The sequence below is a fragment of the Peromyscus eremicus genome, chromosome 1 (genome assembly GCF_949786415.1).
Source record: "Peromyscus eremicus chromosome 1, PerEre_H2_v1, whole genome shotgun sequence".
NCBI lineage: Eukaryota > Metazoa > Chordata > Mammalia > Rodentia > Cricetidae > Peromyscus > Peromyscus eremicus.
The window spans coordinates 158,119,622-158,140,249 of record NC_081416.1 but is presented as its reverse complement, the minus strand read 5'-3'; the positions used below and the strand labels follow the sequence as shown (position 1 = coordinate 158,140,249).

The 20,628-nt window shown below is 40.4% G+C and overlaps 1 protein-coding gene across 2 annotated transcripts; it reads left to right on the top strand.

Moving 5' to 3' along the window:
* The first annotated feature begins 2,176 nt into the window (after nucleotides 1–2,176).
* Nucleotides 2,177–18,243, top strand: Znf383 (zinc finger protein 383). Of its 2 annotated transcripts, none has more exons than XM_059275665.1 (5): nucleotides 2,177–2,493; nucleotides 3,802–3,866; nucleotides 10,831–10,957; nucleotides 11,249–11,344; nucleotides 16,079–18,243. In XM_059275665.1, the coding sequence occupies exons 1-5, from the start codon at nucleotides 2,370–2,372 to the stop codon at nucleotides 17,194–17,196; spliced, it is 1,530 nt and encodes a 509-aa protein (XP_059131648.1). In that variant the 5' UTR covers nucleotides 2,177–2,369; the 3' UTR covers nucleotides 17,197–18,243. The 2 variants fall into 2 exon arrangements, with proteins under 2 accessions (XP_059131648.1, XP_059131657.1); XM_059275674.1 differs by having other exon boundaries at nucleotides 2,445–2,591.
* The last annotated feature ends 2,385 nt before the right edge of the window (nucleotides 18,244–20,628 follow it).

The window sequence follows — 20,628 nt, the reverse complement described above, 5'->3', positions numbered from 1 at the left end:
AAGCAGAACCAGGTGACAGTAGTGCATGCACTCAGGAGGCAGAGGCAGGTTTCTCTGTGAAACTCTGTGAGTTCGAGGCCAGCCTGGTCTACAGAGTGAGCTCCAGGACAGTCAGGACCACACAGAGAAACTCTGTCTTGAAAAACAAAAATCAAACAGAAAGGTCTAGGTCATAAATGTGACAGCAGTGACATATACAAACAGCTCATTTTAAAAATCAGTGCATTCTTGGGCTGGAGAGATAGCTCAGTGATTAAGAGTACTTTCTATTCTCACAAAGGACCTAAATCCAGTTCCAAGCACCCACATGCTTGTTCACAACCATTTGTAACTCCAGTTCCTGAAGATCTGATGTCCTTGTCTGGCCTCCACAGGCCACTGACTGCAGGTAGTGCACATATAAACACAGAAGCAAAGCACATGAAAGAAGCATTTATAGGTGTATTTTAAAATAAACATACAATTAGTGTATTTTATTGTATATAAATTGTACCTCAGTGGATTTGATTTTCTTTTAAAAATCCAACCTAACTATAACTAATAGGACATAAAAAGACTCAGACCACATGCACGAGTTCCAGGGTTCAATTCCCTGTATAAGCTCTTGCTGCATACAATTTAATTGTTTTTAGTGTATTCACAGAGTTCTGTACACTGTTAACGTTCTGAACCCGCCCTCCTTGGGACCCACCTAGTGTTCTTTTGTGAAGGCCACTTCAAGAAAAAAGAGAAAAAAACCTCTCCTCCCCCTTTGCTCTCCCCCCTCCCCCAGGTAGCCCGCACCTTTCTCTCTCCCTCTCTCTCTTTCTAGCTTTCTCTCTCCTCTCTCCTTTCCCCTCCCCGCAAAATAAACTTGTCACATGGACGTTGCGTCGCGTGAGTCACTTTCCACTGTCTGCCATGCCCGTAAGGCATGTCTCACCCGCTGGGGCACCTTGGTCCAAAACCCACCAAGGCCTCTAGCGCACCGTATCATTACACATACATCACCATTTCCTAATTTAAGAATATTTTCTCCAGGTAGTGCTGGCACACGCCTTTAATCTCAGCGCTAGGAAGGCAAAGGCAGGTGGGTCTCTGTGAGTTTGAGGGCAGCCTGGTCTATAGAGCGACATCCAGGACAGCCAGGGCTGTTACAGAGAGAAACCCTGCCTCAAAAAACCAAAAAAAAAAAAAAAAAAGAAAGAAAGAAAGAAAGAAAGAAAGAAAGAAAGAAAGAAAGAAAGAAAGAAAGAAAGAAAGAAAGAAAGAAGGAAAGAAAGAAAGAAAGAAGAAAAGAAAAGAATATTTACACTACAGGGTGTGGTGAAGTTCACATTTTTTTTTTAAAGAGATTTATTTATTTATTATATATACAACATTTTGCCTGCATGTATGCCTGCAGGCCAGGAGAGGGCACCAGATCTCATTATAGATGGTTGTGAGCCACCATGTGGTTGCTGGGAATTGAACTCAGGACCTCTGGAAGAACAGCCAGTATTCTTAACCTCAGAGCCATCTCTCCAGCCCTGAAGTTCACTCTTACTCCAAGCATTTGTCAGACAGGAAAAGAAGGATCTCTGTGAGTTCAATGCAAATCCGGTCTACATAGTGAGTTCCAGGTCGGCCTAGAGTGAGACCCAGACTCAAAATGAATAGAGTGTTTTTTCTTTCTTTCCTTCCTTCCTTCCTTCCTTCCTTCCTTCCTTCCTTCTTTCCTTCTTTCCCTCTTTCCCTCTTTCCCTCTTTCCCTCTTTCTTTCTTTCTTTCTTTCTTTCTTTCTTTCTTTCTTTCTTTCTTTCTTTCTTTCTTTCTTTCTTTCTTCTTTTTTTCTTTCTTCTAAATTGTAAAAGAACGCCCTGCCTATTCAGGAGCAATCACTCGTTCACAGTTCTTCCTAAATCTGATAGCTTTTAATGACTAATATGGGTCATATAAATGGGTCATATAAACCCTACACCATGGCTTACTAACAGAGGAGGGCAAAACGGGCGACCTATCGTCATCCTGAACATTCCTACAGTGATTTCCGACGCCCACAAGCTTCCAGACACTGGGTGTGGTCTTTGAGAAATCATTTAAGCAACTTTGTTCCAGCAGACCAGTGCCACGCAGTTTCCGTCTCTAGACTACATTTCCCAGAAACACACGCGACGCCACACAACTTCCGGCGCCAACCTGGCCCCTACTGTCCTACACAGAAAACAGTGATTTCCTGATGTTGCTCCGTATCATGGATAGGGCTTGTTTCCACGATGTCAGCCCTGCGTGTTGTGAGAGTTTCTGTCCGAGCTTGTACTTGTTGTGTCTAGGAAAGTCGCTCACGCAATTTCAAGTGCGGAGCGAGCCCCTCGGCCTGCCTCGAGCAGTGCCCTGGCGGGAGTCCGAGAATGGACTCCATTTTCCTCGCCAGGTCCCATCACGGACTACATTTCCCAGAAACGTCCGCGAACTCAAGGCAGCCCCTTCTTTTGCCTGCGGGACCCTCGTTGTCCGGGGAAGGAAAAGTGCGCGGTGAGCGGCCTAGGTCCTTGTTAGTGCGGCCCTGGGGTCTGAAGAGAAATACCAGTCGGCATCCGAGCTGTCAGGCCTGTGGGAGTTGGTCTAGCTGGGTGAGCAGTAGCGAGCTCTCGGCTGTGTGTGAGTGTGACCTTAAGTGACCCTAGGGCGCCACGAGTGCGCGGGTCTGATTTTTAGGTTTCTCTGTGAACATACTCAGAGCTGTGTGTGCAAGTATACACATTTTCGTTATCAGTGTGTGTGATTGATAACTGTGCGGCAGTGTGTGTAGGTGTGATTGCGTCCCCGTGTGTTTGGCTGAATGTGTGTAACGGCATAACTTGTGTGTGTGTGTGAGGGATATATCAGAGAACTAGTAATTATGCCTGCATGACTGTTAGCTTGAGGGGGCTGTCTGTATGTATGTATATACTATGTGTATTGGGTGCTTGTGACTCTGTGAAGACGTTTGAGTGTGATTATGTAACTTTATGTGAACTTTATGGTTGGAAGATGAGTATAATATTGTCAGGCTGACAGCATGTATATTTGAGAGGCTGTTGTGTTCTGTTGAATGTGTGATTTTTGTATAATTCTCATGGGGAGAACTGGAGGGAATTTTAACTATTGTGTGGCTCCGTAGTGAGTGTGTTATTGTGACCATTTGTAGCACTGTGTGGTTTTATGTGGTGTAGTTCATGTAAACATGTGGATGTGGTTGTATCCTCAGGGTAGATGTGTTACTGTCACTATTCGGCCATATGTTGTGCTATTGTTTGGGTACAATGCACAGCACAGGCGTTCAACCACTATCTATCCTGCCTTGCATCAAGGAGCAATTTCTATCTCAATGTACCTCCGGCTGGCGTCAGCAGCCTGTATCTAGCTAGATAGGGTGTTCCTTTCTGTGGGCTAATCAGGAATTTTTCACAGCCCTTCAAGGAGACTCTGTGGGCAAGCAAGCCTGAACTCTATCGATGCAGAATAGACTTCAGATTCAAATTGGGAAACTGAGTCAGTTGTGGACTCCCATAGTATGGTGTAGGTGTGAGGATATGTGGGATCCCTATGGTGGGTGAGTGACCGGAGTCATGGATTTGTAGGTGTGGGATGCCTCTGCCTGCCCAAGTGATTTTCTGTCCTAAGAGATCCCAGTGAGATGAGAACCAATTCCAGTCTTGGACAACATAGGCTTTATTCCTTCTCTAACTCTAGAAATGCTCATGGCAACTTAGACGTCTTCTCCCTGGGTGACAGGTATGGATCCAGGGCGACCTTTTATTAAATGGAGTAGTACCTTATGATTCCTTCTTTCTTTCCCAGCTCAGCCCCTCCAGAGGTACCCAGTGGAGAAAAGAGGAATGGCTGTGGACCAAGCCAAACATAAGGTGCAGTGGGGTTTCCTTTTTGCTTTTCTCTGGGATGGACTTGCATAACACAGACTCATAAAGTGACCTGGTTCTTCAAATTTTCCCTTCATGAAAATGGTGGAAAACTTGGACATGGACACACAGCCTGTGTTCACTCTGACTTCATTCAGTATAATGGTCACATGTTAATTTAGGAAATAGATACTTCTAAAGTTCTTGTTTCTTTTTCAACACACATCTAAAACATGGTTATTTTCAAAGAATTTCAGAATCAGGGTTGAGTTAAATTTCTACTACACAAAAATAAACCATTTGATCAATTTCCTTCTCATGTTATTTTCAAGGGTGGGATCTTTTACAGCATTAACCATTTCATATATTTCCACTAAAAATTATGCATGGCAGTTGTGTAGTTTGGTTGTTGTTTGCTTTGTTTTGTTTTTTTGAGACAGGGTGGTCTCAAACTCCCTATGTAGCTGAGGATGACTTTATTCTTCTGATTCTCCTGCCTCCACTTCCCTGAGTGCTGGAATTATATGTGTGAGTCACCATACTTTAAAAAACAAGGTTTATGTGTTTTCATTGTATGTGTATGATTGTTTTGTCTATATATATGTTTAGCACCTCATATATGCATTGCTTGTGGAGGCCAGAAGAGGGTGTTGGATCCCCTGGAACTGGAATTATAGAAGGTAGTGAGCCACCATATGAGAGCTGGGAACAAAACTTGGGTCCTCTGCAAGAGCAGGACGCATTCTTAACCACTGAGCCATCGCTCAGCCCCCAGTTTTGAGTCTTTTGTGTCGTTGGTTGTGTTTAGTTCTGAGACAAGGTCTCACTGTGAAGCCAGACTGACTTCAAACTTCAGATTCTCTTGCCTTAGCCTCCTAAGTACTGGGTTCCAGGAATAAGCAACCATGTTCTTATATAATAATTTGAGTCTTGCCTTTCTTGAAAAAATTCCATATTTCCTAGATGAGAGGCAGGCCAATTTCTGTGAGCTTGAGGCTAGCCCCTGATCTGTTAATTGAAAACTGTACAGTTATTAATTATTAACTCGGCTGATAGCTTAGGCATTTTTCTAACTAGCTCTTACAACTTAACCCATTTCTATTAATTTATTTTCTGGCTCGTGGCTTTATTAACTTTTCTCTGTACTGCCTATGCTACTTTCCTGCTTTATTTGTGCCTGGCTCATGACTCTCTGCGTCTTTGCCTTACTTCCTAGCATCCTCTCTGCCCCCCAAATCCTGCCTAGCTATTGGCCATTCACTTTTATTAAACTAATCCAAGTGAAAACTCTTCATAGTGTACAAAAAGGTTATTCCACAACAGCTATAGATTGGACATTGTTTTCAGTTTTTAAGTATTATCAAAAGGTTGCTGTAGGCAGAGTTTTCCTGTCCTGCAGCTGCTCTCAAATAACACTAAGAGGCTCAATATGAATTATAAATGCTGAGCCAGTAACTCGGGCTTGTTACTAGCTCATTCTTACATTTAAATTAAGCCATATTCTTATCTATGCTTTGTCACATGGCTCATGGCTTGTTACCTCATTTTATTTTCTTTTTTGTTTGTTTGTTTTTTGCTTTTTGAAACAGGGTTTCTCTGTGCAGTGCTGGCTGTCCTGTAACTCACTTTGTAGATCAAGCTGGCCTTGAACTCACAGAAATCTGCCTTCCTCTGCCTCCTGAGTGCTGGTATTAAAGGCGTGCACCACCATCACCTGGCTTGTTACCTCATTTTCTACACATCCTCTTTCTTGGCAGCTGGCTGGCTGCTGTCTCTCGACTCTGCCCTTCTTCATCCCAGTATCCTCAGTTTGATTGTCCCGCCTAACTTTATCCTGCCTTGCTATAGACCACTCAGCTTATTTATTAACCAATGAGAGTAATACATATTCTAGTGTACAGAAAGATTATTCCACAGCATTTCTCCCTTTTGTCTAATTAAAAAAGGTTTTGGCCAGGCAGTGTTGGCACATGCCTTTAATCCCAGCACTTGGGAGGCAAAGCCAGGCAGATCTCTGTGAGTTCAAGGCCAGCCTGGTCTACAGAGTGAGATCCAGGACAGGCACCAAAACTACACAGAGAAACCCTGTCTCTAAAAACCAAAAAGGTTTTAACCTTAACATAGTAAAACTATATAACAAAACATTTATTAGGAATCACAATTACAGCATCTGGTATATTTGTATTTCGCAAAATTAAATAGTCTATCATTTATCTTATCTTTGTGAGTCCAAACTTTTGTATCTAATTTATCTTTTATCATAACTAAGGAAAACTATAACTATCTAGTCTTCAACTCCATCAAAGACCCCAGAAGGGTAAAATGTTACCTAACAACAGGGACATCTCACTGCCTGGACAGTTACCCAAAGTTCCTCTCTAATGTGGCCTATAGGCCTGGCATATCTGACAGTTTCCTGTAGAGCAGGGAATTCTGAAGGACTGTCCTACCTTGTCTTGGCAAAATTTGGCAGTCACCTTTCTTGCACCGTGCTGGTCCAGTTTGGACAGTATATTGTCAGCAATTGAGGCAAGGGCAGTTTCTTTGCCCACATGACTAGCTTTTGCTATTGAAGAAAGCAAACTCCATATGGAGTTTTTTTAATGCCCATCATCTTATCTGAAGTAGATTGGTGCTGCCAAGAACAGATGTGTCTCACTGTCATGAAAAGCCTTAGGTTATTAAACATTAAATGCCATATTCTCTATGTCTTTGAAGTGTTTTAAGACTATCTGTCTATATAAATATATACCTTGAAAACATACCTAACATGACTGTAAGTTTGAGTATTATAGAAGACTATTAATCTGTATTTTTAATCGTACATTACATTTTTAAATGAGCTGCATAAGCATAATACCCCAAACAAAAATAGAAATATATATATATATATAAAAATAAAATTAACTTTAAATTTGTATCAATAAACCAAAATCTATACCACTGTAAAATATTTAAGATTAATAATTGTTTTTTTGGATTAAAGTAGATTTCATAATCTACTCTTTTATCCTATCATTTCTGTATCCCCCCTTTTATTTTTAGAATGAGGTTGTTTCTGTCTGAATCTGTCTTTACTGTATATCTGTAACCTTTTCTGTCTGTATGAGCAAAACCCCTAAACCTGCCATGCAGTATGCTGGCAGTGTTCTCAAGCCCCCAGGCAGTAGCTAAGAGGAGCCTCTCTGTGCTGCAGCCCATGTGAGAGACTGCTGGACCACCACACCGCTTAGCTCATGGTGGCTGGAGGCCGGCTCCATCTCACAGGCAGCTGTTGGGAAATGTGTCTCTGCATTGCAGCTGGCATGAGACTGTGAGACTAGGAAGCTGCATCTGGCTCTGTTTTTGTGTGTTAAAACCTTTTTAAGACCTTTTGTCTTAAAATACGCCAGATGGTGGGCACCAGGTTGCTTTTAAAATACCTTTACAGGTATCCTGGTATACATATGAATATTTTCCTAAGGAGTCAGAGAAGGACTATGTGGTATGTATGTACCAATTTATAATATGGTTTTTGCCAATTAAATTTTTCAACAGTTGTTGATAAATATCTTCATTCTGGCTGCTAACTTTTGACCCTTGGTATTGCAATACTGGATAAATCTAATGATAGAATGATAAAAGATGATTTAAGAATAATCACATACAGGGCTAGGGATGAAGTTTAATTGGTAGAGTTGACTAGTTAGTTTATACACAGCACTGGGTTCAGTTCTCCAACCCTACATTAAGCAGCTATAGAGGGATGCACTCCTTTAATTCCAGCACTTGGGAGTTAGAGGCAGGAAGACTAGATGTTCAAGGTCATCCTTGGCTACATAGTGAGCTCAAGACCAGCACAGACATATGAGATCAAGTCTCGGGGTTGGGGGGAATGTCTGTCAAGATGGCTCTGCAAATAGTGTGCCTGCAGCACAAATCCTAATTGGTCTTAATAAAACCTGGAGCCAGATATTGGGGTAAATGCTGAAAGATCAGAGAGACAAAGGAACAAGCCACAGCCACCTCTCACCTCACCAACTCCTCAGCCGAAAGGACTGAGCTCCTGTCTCCTCTTGCCTTATTTTCCTTTTCTCTGCCCAGCCATATCACTTCCTGTCTCAACCTCCCTAGTGCTGGGATTAAAGGCATGTGTGCCTCCCAAGTACTGGGGGCAAAGGCATGAGATACCAAGTGCTGGGATTAAAGGTGGGTGCCACCACTGCCTGGCCTCTATGGCTAACTAGTGGCTGGCTTTGACCTCTGACCTTCAGGCAAGCTTTATTTGTTAGAGCATACACAAAATATCACCACATGTGCCTGCTACCAAGTCTGATGATCTGGGTTCAGTCCATGTGACCTACATGTTGGAATGAGAGAACTGGGATTCCCACAGGTTATTCTCCAACCTCCACTCATGAACAAAATAAAAATGTAATTTAAGAAGTATAACATACATTTTGAAAGTATAGAGAAACAAGTTGTCGTGGGATAATTTTTTTAAATGCACACATTTGTTTAAGCAGAGTTCTCATCTGATTAGGAAGTGGAACATCACCAGCACTGTGGAAGTCCTGTTCTTCTCTACTTGCTATCTACTTCTCCCAAAGATAACCTTTATTTTTCTTCTGTATCTGTCAATTAATTTTACTTATACTCTATTTTATGTAAGCAGAATCACAGAATGTCCATTCTTTTTGTTGGTTCCTTTTGCTTGGCTTTGTTCAGTACTATTGTAATGTCCTTTAAAATTTCATTGTACGAAGTCAGATAAGGTGGGACCTATAATCTCAGTACTCAAGAGGCTGAGGCAACAGGAGCATGAATTTCAGGCTACATAGTGGATCCAAGCCAGCTTGTGCTGCATACAATACCCAACCTCAAAAAACAATTTTTCTTTCATTGTGGACTATAGCACAGCCTATTCCATTATTGGCATTTGAGTTGTTTTCAAAGTAAGATTGTTATGAACAGAGCATTTTGTGTCTTTCAGTGCACATATGTTATGTGCTTCTTTTAGGTATATCCCTAGTAGTAAAATTGCTGGCCCGTAGGTTATCATGCTTTCCACTAGAATTGATGCTGACTTTCCAAGGTGGTTGTATCAGTCTCTATTTCCAGTTGCAATGTGTGAAAGTACACATCAAGACATGAAGTTTCCCTAGAGAAAAAGAAAATAGTTCATAATAAAAATAGCTGGGGGAGATGGTATAAGCCTTTAATCCTAGTACTTGGGATGCAGAGGCAGACAGATCTCTGTGAGTTCAAGGCCTACCTGGTCTACATAACAAGTTCCAGGCCAACAAAGGCTACCTAGTGAGACCCTGTCTCAAGTAAAATAAATAAAATGCAATGTCATATAAAGTACAGTGTAGTCGGATTTTTCTTTGGGCTGCCAGCTCACAAATAACGACACAGAGACTTATTATTATGAAAGCTTGGCCTTAGCTTAGGCTTGTTCTCAACTAGCTCTTATAACTTAAATTAACCCATTTATACTAATCTATGTTCTGTCATGTCGTGTTACCCGTGTTCCATCCTGCACCCCCTGTTTCCTCTCTGTGTCTTGCTGGCAAATCCTCGTGCCTAGATTCCTCCTTCCAGTTTCTCTCTCTCTCTACCCAGAAGTCCCGCCTCTTCTCTCCTGCCTAGCTATTGGCCAATTAGCTCTTTATTAAATCAATCAGAAGGTGTCTTAGGGGGCTGGAGAGATGGCTCAGAGGTTAAGAGCACTGAATGCTCTTCCAGAGGTCCTGAGTTCAATTCCCAGCACCCACATGGTGGCTCACAACCATCTGCAATGAGGTCTGGCACCCTCTTCTGTATACATAATAAATTAAAAAAAAAAAAAAAGAAGGTGTCTTAGGCAAAGACATCTTTACAGTGTAAACAAAATCCTGCAACAGTATAGATAGTATTTGTTCCATATTCCCACTAAGAATTCTAATAAGGAAAGTAGAGATAGTTATTCTCTGACTGCTTTAAGCATTTATTATAAGACTGGTATAGTTTTTAGGGTATTTCTTTCCTTACCCAGTCTTATTTTCTCAAAACCTCCCCTGTGTAGCAAGTCTTTCTCTATATCACCAGCTCCCAAATAATGACACAAAGACTTATTATGAGAGCTTGGCCTTAGCTTAGGCTTGTTTCTAACTAGCTCTTACAACTTAAATGAATTCATTTCTATTCATCTGTGATTTGATGAGGTGGCAATATGAGTCACTTAGCTGGCAAGACTCATGAAGAAGCCAAAATCATGTCTGCAAACTAGTGTTTTCCAATGAGAGAATGGGAAATGGGTTGATAGTTCCAAATGTTGAAAGATTTCCTAGCTGTGAAATGAGGCTGTGGAATCATAATTAGTGGCTGTTATGGACCTCTGAGACTCTTACAGCATTTATAAAACATTTTTAAGTTGAAGTCCAACAGGAAATGTGGATCATGTTGACTTTGTATATGAATCATTAGTTTTCTTTATCTCAGAAATAAGAACAGTATGATAATGGATGGTTCCAATTAGTCTGGCCAGTGTATATAAGCTGTTGAGATTGTACAATTAGAAATCAAAACATTTAGCCACCAGAAAAATAATTTATTATTAATAAGAAACTATTTATTTGTTTGTTTGTTTGTTTTGGTGCTGAGGATTGAAAGCGGGGCTCTACCAGTGAACTACCTCTAGTCCTATTGTTCTGAGACTTGACCTTACTATATAGCTAAGACTGGCCTTGAATTCAATATATAACCCAGGCTGAGAGCTCAAACGCCCAATCAGTCCTCTTGCCCCAGCATCCCCGGGGCTGGGGTTATAGTCATGTATCAGCATGCTTGGCTTTCTGTCATCTGTTTCTGAATGAACAGAGAATCCAGAGGTACTGGTTCTTGGTGACATCAGTATTTTGGCCGATTTGCTGAACCCCACAACACAAGCACCAAAGTTTTGGAAGTATATTTTGTGTTATACAGCTAGGGTGTGTGTTTGTTATTTCAGAAATCGATGGTGTTCAGTGACGTGTCTCTGGACTTCTCTCAGGAGGAGTGGGAGTGCCTAGGCCCTGCTCAGAAGGACTTGTACAGAGATGTGATGTTGGAGAACTACAGTAACCTGCTTTCAGTGGGTAAGGACACCTGTACAACAACCCGGCGTTCTCTGGAGTATCTGCTTCTTCCTCAGTGAATTTCTCAGCTGCTTTTCAACTTTGCCACCTGAATTCCTGCTCCTTCTTTGCAAATACATGGTTTCAGCTGGGCTGAAAAAGAAGCCTGGGAAACAGGCAGCTCCAGTGGGCTGTGGCTGAAGCTGCTTCTTCGTTTTTGGCTATTCCTGTTATGGCATCTCTTGCTTGATGATCGAGGATGGATTTGTTTCCCACAGCATAACCGTGTTCCATATCTTTTCTTGTAAGCAGGACTTCACATTCCCAAGCCTCAGGTGATCTCTTTATTGGAACAAGGCAAAGAGCCCTGGATGATTGGCAAAGAGCTTACAAGAGGCCTGTGCTCAGGTAAGTGAGAAACACTCAGCAGAGCAGTGCCTGCAGGGATAACTCACTGCTGATTGAAGAAACAGCACCTTTGAGATGTTATCTTGGAAGTTTCTGCCAAGAACCTGGGTCTAGTGAGAAAACCAAGTTCTTCCAAAAACATTTTTTTTTTAGTTGCATATATTTATTTATTATATGGGGTGAATGTGTAGAGGTCAAAGGACAACTTGCTGGAGTTGGTTCTCTCTCCATCATGTAGGTCCTGGGGTCAGACTCAGGTCATCAAGCTTGTTTTTGTTTTTACGTAGGTACAATTACAGAACTGGCATCTCAGTCTTTCCTCCATCCAGAGGTCAGATAGGTAAAATCCCGGTATGTGTGGTGTATGTCAGAAGAGTACATGAATCCTCTGGAAAAACAGTCACAAGTGGTTGTGAGCTGCCTTGTGGATGCTGGGAACTGAACCTGGGTCCTCTGCAAGAGCATCATATATGCTTAACCACCAGACCATTTTTCCAGAACAAATCCTGAGGCTCTCTAAGTCCTATCTTGAACTGCCTCAGTAGCAGTACAAAGATACTGCTGTCATTCAGAGTCCCAAGGGCTTTTGAAGTTCAGTGGCAGAAAACTGGGACAAAGACCATTGTGGTACTATATGTTTATCATCCTAGCTGTAGGCAGATTTTTCTGTCTTGCATACCAGCTCCCAAATAACCACACAAGACTTATTATTAATTATGAAAGTTTGGCTGATAGCTTAGGCTTGTTTCTAACTAGCTCATAACTTAAATTAACCCATTTCTACTAATCTACTTCTTTTACATGGCTCAGTTATCTTTACTTTATAATGCCCATGCTGCTTGCTCTGTGTCCCTGGTGTCTCTGCCCTTCTTCCCAGCATCCTTTCTGCCCCCAAAATCCTGCCTAGCCATATCCTGTTCAGCTTTTATTAAACCAATCAGAGTGACATCTTCACAGTGTACAAAAAGATTATTCCACATTTCCCCATTTTTGTCTAAATAAAAAGGAAAGGTTTTAACTCTAATATAATAAAACTATATACAGTAAGAATGATTATCAGGTAAGAATACAATGTCCAGTTTATTTGTAGTTGGCATACTTAGAGATAGTACTCTATTGTCAATACTGATAAACTTTAAAAAGTTTTATACCTAAACAGTTTTTTATTATAACTTGTATTACCATCTTAAAACGATCTTTTTAGACATCAAAACAGTTTTTTAGATAAACGATTTAAGCTTTTATGTCTCTCAGCCTTATAAGTTTTGCATCTCTTATGTAAGTTTCTTTTCTGAATTTCATAATAAGGAAAACTGTAACACTATAATTATCTAGTCTTCCATTTCCATCAGTGACCCGAGAAGAATATATTATTACCTGAGTAAACAGGAAATGCTGAGCAAGCAACTTCCAAAACTATTAAGAAATGACAGAAACAGCTGGCTGTCTGGACAGTCACCCAAGGTTCCTCTGTAACATTGGGGCATCCATCTTCAACCTACAGACCTAGAATATCTAACAGACTTTTATGTAAAGCAGGAAATTTTTGAAGGACTGTCCTACCCTGTCTTGGCAAAGTTTGTCAGTCATTTTTTTTTGTGTCCTACTTGTCCAGTTTGGACAGCATACTGTCAGCAGTTGAGGTAAAGGCAGTTTCATGCCTAAATGCCTAGCTTTTGCTACAAAGAAAGTAAACTACAATTGGAGGTTCTTCAACACCCCTTATCCTTTTTTTAAGTAGATTGGTGCTTCCAGGAGCACTTATGTCTCAATGTCATGAAAAGCCTTATGTTATTAAAACATTAAAATGCCATATTCTGTAGGTCTCTGAACTGTTTGTAGACCACTGTCTATTTAGAATATGTCTCTGATTGACCTTGAAAATATACCTAACATGGCTATACGTTTGATTGTTATAGATGACTACTAACCAGTATTTCTTTATTATCCTAAATAGCTTTCAAGGACTAGAACTTTACATGTTTAAATGAGCTGCATAGGTGCAATACCTTAAACAAGAAATAGAAACATCTGATACAGCATAACAAAAATAACATTTAATTTGTATTAATATACAAAAATATCTTAAACAAGAGTAGAAATATATACACAACATAAAAAATAACCTTAAATTTGTATAAATATACCAAAATTCACACCAATGTAAAATATTTGAGACTAATGGTTGTTCAAAAGTAGACTCAACAGTCTACCTTTTTATCGCATCATTTTTATATTATATCCCCCTTTTTCTCTTCAGAAAGAAATCCCTGAATCTTATCCCCTTTGTTTAGCTTTCTCCCTGACCATGACCAGTAACAGTTTGTAAACAACCCCTCTAAATGATAACAAACATCCATAACTTACCAAATGACCAAAACCACCCACCTGATCTCTTGGGAATGTGGGTGTCATGTTCTCTATACTGCTTACTATTGGTGGGGGTACTGTATCTTTAGGGGACACTGAGAAAATAGGGATAATGTTCAAGTCCTGGGAAAGCTAGCTGTTGTCTAGTCTTGGTGTGATGGGAAAATGTAGGGATTATCTGAAGTCTGGCTGGAGTAGTCTGTGAGGCTGGACCATCTCAGAACTCTGAGGAAACTGCAACAGAGGCACTCTGAGAGGTTGGATCACCTGGGCCACCCATTTTCATTGGTGTCTGGTGCCCTTGCTCTGAAAACATAAACGAAACATACATATCTGCATAAACACAAGTATGGACTGTGCGTTCTACACAAGCCAGCCAAAGACATTTTTTATTTTATGTTTGAGCAGGTAAACACATCACCTGTCTTGTAGTTTTTCTGGGTTTACGTCTTTATGTCTGTAGTCAGGATTTTCAGGGTATCTCCCCGCATCAAATCTGAGCTCTATCAACCTTGAATGAATCCACAACCTTTTTGTTTCCCCAACATAACATATTTTTGACTTCCATTTTGAAGTTGACATTTTTAAAATACATAGATTGCTTTAATTTAGTAGCTTTTATAACCCAGTGTCTCTCAGCACTATTGTTTACTCATCAGCAATCAAAAAATTTAAAGTCAGTACAACACCATACAGGGTCCAGAATCCCTATGTATTTCCTAAGTCTACGTGGCTTATCATTTTTATATTTATTTTTCTTTGAAGATCTTATTCATAAATTATTATTTTTTTAAAGATTTATTTATTTATTACATATACAGTGTTACATCTGCACGTATGCCTGCACACCAGAAGAGGGCGCCAGATCTCATTACAGATGGTTGTGAGCCACCATGTGGGTGCTGGGAATTGAACTCAGGACCTCTGGAGGAGCAGCCAGTGCTCTTAACCTCTGAGCCATCTCTCCAGCCCCATAAATTATTTTTTTTATGACTGTCTGTATCCATTTTCTTTTCTTAAGCTTATGCACATGTTTAGAGTTTTTTTTTTTCCCATATGAACCTGCTTTACTGCGTATCTGTAATGTTTTCTGTCTTCATGAGCAAAACTTAAAGCTTAGCTCATGGAACGCTGGCGGCTAAAGCAGCCAGGAGACATGTCTCTGCACCACAGCTCACATGAGAAACTGTAGGACTAGGAAGCCGAGTTTGGCTCTAGTTTTGTGTGTTTGGAACCTTTTTTGGTTCCACTGGACACCATTTGTAGCAAGTCTGCTGTCCCACCAGCCAGCTTCCAAATAACCACACAGACTTATTATTAGTTATGGAAGCTTGGCTGATAGCTTAGGCTTGTTTCTAACTAGCTCTTATAATTTAAAATAACCCATTTCTGTTAATCTACTTCTTTTATGTGGCTCACTTACCTTTACTTTGTAATTAATGTCCATATTGCTTGCTCTGCATCCTTGGTATCTCCACGTTTCTTCTTCCCAGTGTCCTCTCTGCCTCGAAAATCCTGCCTAGCTATTGGCCACCCAGTTTTTTATTAAACCAGTCATAGTGACACATCTTCACAGTGTACCAAAAAGATTATTCCACAACATTTCCCCTTTTTGTCTAAATAGAGAGACTGAGACAAGATAATCCTAGAGTTCAAAACCAGCCAGAGTTACATAGTAAGACCTCACATCTCAGGGTACATTCCTTTACACCTAGCACTTGGGAGGAAGAGGATCTCTGAGTTCAAGGCCAGCCAGGGCTAGGTAATAAGACCTTATCTCATTATCTAGCCCCAAAACAAATGAAAAACCAAATTTATTATTTGTTATGCCACAAAATATCCAATAATCTGCCATATATATATGAATTTTCATGATTTGTGCCCAATACATTGTTTTTTTACTAACTTCTCCAGACTATTCCATATTAAAAATAATGCTAACTTATTTCCACCATGCTCTCCCTATGCTTCCACATTATATGTTGTTAATTTCCCTGTGCTCTTGTCCACTTTTCACATTAGACCAGTGATTCTCAACCTGTGGATTGCAACCCCTGTGAAAAATCTGTCTCCCAAAATATTTACATTATGATTCATAACAGTAGCAAAATTATAGTTATGAAGTAGCAATGAAAAGAATTTTATGGTTGAGGGTCTCAACAACAGGAGGAATTATATTAAAGAGTTGCAGCAATAGGAAGGTTGAGAACCACTGTATTAGACAGATCTCATTTAGTGCCTATGATATTTACCTACTAGATAGTATATTCACTTTAGCTTTAGTTTTTCCATTTCCATTATGAAAGTTTTAAGTTTTTCCAAATAAGAGGGGAAAAGAACATTTGCTACTTTCTTTCCTTGCAGCCCTGGAGTCAATGTGTGAAAGCAAGTTATTATCTCTAAAGAAGGAAGTTTATGAAATAGAATCATGCCAGAGGGAGTTAATGGGACTTAAAAAGCATGGCCTTGAGTACTCCAGTTTTAGAGATGTTCTGGAATGTGGAAGCCAATTTACAAGACAATTGGGATATCAAAATGGTCATTTAAGTGAAGAAATACTCAGTCCTGAATACATGCCCACATTTGTTCAACAGACTTTCTTTACCCTACATCAAATTATTAATAATGATGAGAAACCCTATGAATGTAAGAAATGTAGAAAAGTCTTTACTCAGAACTCACAATTTATTCAACATCAAAGAATTCATATTGGAGAAAAGTCTTATGAATGTAAGGAGTGTGGGAAATTCTTCAGTTGTGGTTCACATGTTACACGACATCTGAAAATTCATACTGGGGAAAAACCCTTTGAATGTAAAGACTGTGGGAAGGCCTTTAGTTGTAGCTCATACCTTTCTCAGCATCAGAGAATACACACTGGTAAGAAACCTTATGAATGTAAGGAATGTGGAAAAGCCTTTAGCTATTGTTCAAATCTTATTGATCATCAGCGAATTCACACTGGTGAAAAACCCTATGCGTGCAAAGTGTGTGGGAAAGCTTTTACGAAGAGCTCACAACTTTTTCAACACGTGCGAGTTCATACAGGTGAGAAACCTTATGAATGTAAGGAATGTGGCAAAGCCTTTACTCAAAGCTCAAAACTTGTTCAGCATCAGAGAACCCACACTGGTGAAAAACCCTATGAGTGCAAGGAATGTGGGAAGGCCTTTAGTAGTGGTTCAGCACTTACAAATCATCAGAGAATCCACACTGGGGAGAAACCTTATGAGTGCAAGGAATGTGGGAAATCCTTTACTCAGAGCTCACAACTTCGGCAACATCAAAGAATTCATGCTGGTGAGAAACCATTTGAATGTCTTGAATGTGGAAAGGCCTTTACTCAGAACTCACAGCTTTTTCAACATCAGAGAGTCCACTCAGATGAAAAACCATATGAATGTAATAAATGTGGAAAGGCCTTTAATAAATGCTCAAACCTTACCCGACATCTGAGAATTCATAGTGATGACAAGCCTTAAGAAATGTGGGAAGACAGTAATGATTCAGACCTTATTCACCATCAGGGAATTCATGCTCATGAGTAATAAAAATTCATATTTGAGAGTTACTTTCTTTGACATGGCCTGATTAGGTATTTATATTTTCAATCCAAATGATTTTAACTGTAGATTATGAATTCTAAGTCTACATTTACTCTCTTCCCGCACACCAATGCTAGTTGCTTAATAGTTCTGTATTTCTCCATTGCTTGGCGATTTGTTATACTGTTGTTCATATTTTTGTATTTTTTAGGACTGTCTTTTGTTTTCTAAACTGTTTTTTTGTGTCTGTGCTAATATCACAGTGTTTTAATTGTGTAACCTTTAATGACTTTAAGTTCCTTGCAGAATTCCAATGTTGTATTTAAGGCAGTGTCAGTCTTTTTGCTATGTTTCATGAGCTTATTTTTCTTTTTTATTGTAAGTGAAAAAAATGAGAAAACTAGATAATCCAAAGCTCAAACATCAAAATGAACTGCTATATTGATTGTAGATGACGATTATCAAATTGGTAGAACTAATTCTGCTGGACTTTGCTTTCTAAAGACATGTAGTCATGGTATTGTGTTCTGCTTTTATCATGCTAAAAAATCATAATGATGGCTTTTCCAGCAATACAAAGTTTAATGACTTAATATCTTTTTTAAATGACTATTACTCATGTTATGGTTGCTTCTAAATTTTTGCATTTATAAAAGTTGTCTCCATTAATATGACCCCAAACTAATATTTAGATGTTTGATATTTTGTTCCTTTTAGAACCAAAAACATTTCTTTTAATGCTGAATTCTCCTTGTATGCTATTTTGTTCCTTTTCATTAACCCTAATCCTAATGTCATGCCCGAAAGGTAATTACAGTTAGCAAAGTGTTATTTTTCCAGATTTTTCTTATATATGTTATTAGTAGTTGTTCCTTATTTTATATATGCAGTCATGTGTATGCATTGGTTTGCTGTGAGAATCCAATGAATCCATCTATTCCTAGAATACAGTATAGGTTTAATAAAAGGTTTTTCTTGTCATTAGCATACTGTTTTATAATTTCCTTTATGATTTGTGGAAAGGGTGTGGGGGGGGGGTGTGGGTATGGGTATGGGTGTGGGTGTGGGTGGTGCTGGGGTTAGAGACCAGGGCTTTATATTTGCTAGACAAGCACTCTATCACTGAGCTGTAGTCCAGCCCCTCACTGGTGAATTCTTGGTAAATGTTTTATTGTTAACTCACTTCTCCTAGCTTCTGGGACATACTTCTAACTGCCATTTACCTTTACCAAAATTTGAGGATTCATGACTGAAAAAGAAATAGTTATATGAAGTAAAGCCTTTCCTCTACCATTTATTGAATTACAAGTGGGAAAGGTATATGTGTGGGTAGTCTTTATCAGACTTAATCTCTCCTTCTCTCTCTCTCTCTCTCTCTCTCTCTCTCTCTCTCTCTCTCTCTCTCTCTCTCCCCCTCTCTCCCCCTCTCTCCCCCTCCCTCCCTCCCTCCCTCCCTCCCTCCCTCCCTCCCTCTCTCTCTGTGAGCGAGTGTTGCAACTCTGGGGGAAAGGTATCCTGGCTGCCCAGGGAAGTCAGGCGATACCTTGAGCTGCTAGGACAGCTCTGGCAACTGGAGCTGCAATGGGACAGCTCAGCTCTGGAGGGAAATGTATCCTGACTGCTCAGGGGAGTCAGGTGATACCTGGAGTTGGGGTGTGATGGGGGATGGTCTTCCCAAGCAGGATATAGCAATCCTGCTCCTCTCCTGGAGAGCTGCTACAGCTGAGCTTTGCTCATCCCCCACTTAAGGGGACTTCCCAGCAGAGCTCTGTTTCTTCTCTGGCCCAAGATGTTGCTTCTTTTGTTTCACTCTGCCAAAGGGGAAACCCCTGCAAAAATGTAGCAATCTCCTCTGGCAAAAAGTTGTTATTTTTTCTGCTCCACCTCGCACAGTCCCCTAAGGGACATCTCAGTAAGGTTCTTTTGTTCAGCTCCACCTTGCTCAGTTCCCTAAGGGATGTCTCAGCAAGGTTCTTCTCTGCACCAGTGAATGAAGATCTTCACACCCAAGACTTTTGAGAAAGAGATTTATTTGGGAAGTATTGAAAGCTATTGGGGTCCAGCCCCTCGATAGCCTTCACCCAGAGTTCCAGAAGAGATGTTACTAGCAATGGATTAATCTGAGAAATTCACGAATAAATCTACACACATGAAACCATGAAACTCTTTAGTCCATTCACTTTATTTTTCTGAGTCTCACTCTCCACAGCTTCTTTTCTGCTCTCATGTCTAGCTCCTTTCTTGCCGGATTTCTCTCTACATTTTCTGCTGTATCCTCTAAGTGCTATCTTAATTCCTTCATCTAGTTCTGCCCCATCCAGGTTTTTATCCATCTAGTTCTTTCCCATCTTAGCTCCTCTCCCATCTCACCTCTCATCCTGTTTTTCCTTATCTTGTTCTTCCCCCTCTGGCTCTTCCTCGTCTTCCATCTTGTTCTTCTAATTCTCTCTTCTAGTCCTCCAATCTAGTTCTCCTCCCATCTAGTTCTTTCCATCTCAGTTCATTCTTCTCCAGTTCTTAACCATCTAGTTCTTCTATTCTCTTTCTTCTTCTCCATCCTATCTGTGAAAATAAAACTGCCATTTTATCCCTTTGGCCCTTATCTCTCCAAGCTATCTCTGCTCCCACCATTTCTGGCAAGTGTGGTCAGTCACAAGGCAACTTGGCTAGGCAACTTCACAGCTAGATGTCCCTGTAAATACGAACCCTTTGGTTCTGAGTTAATTGTTAAGGGTGGATCTAAAACCAGAGATAAGACTTTGGAAAGGAGAAAGTTAAGCTTGATTAGCACATCCGCCAGGCCTTCTCAGATAGTCTGGATGCTTAAGTATGTTCTTCAAGAATCTGTGAGGTATCTCAGATAAGATACTTTCTTCCATCCGAGGATGGTCCTGGCCGGATGCTGCTAATGGCAATAATTTCAGAGGGGCCTGAAATTCCGGATTCTGACTGTGTCTGGTGTAGCACGGTTGGAGAAAGTTACACAAATACTTTCATTGTAGAGGGGACATTGTGCCCAATGGATGATGGGAAAGCTACAATAGCACACGAGAAATTCATAGCAGGAAATGGCTAATAATCCAAAGCCAATATCACCAAGACTCCTTGAGCCTTGGCCTCAACCTCTGGAAGAGTTCTTAATTCTTCCAGGTATAGCTTTGTCATAATCAGCTGAATTCCTACTTCATATATTTTTGCAGCCTGCAGCAGGGAAGGAGGAGTCCAGGAGAGTGGCTGCCTCTACCAGGGTGGGAAAGAACAGCCAACAACAGGATGTCTTAGGGGTGGAGTTTCTCCAGGGGGAAGATTTTCTGTCCAGGGATTGGTTGGTTTTGTGGGTTAGGGGCAGAGATGGTCCTGATTTCAGAG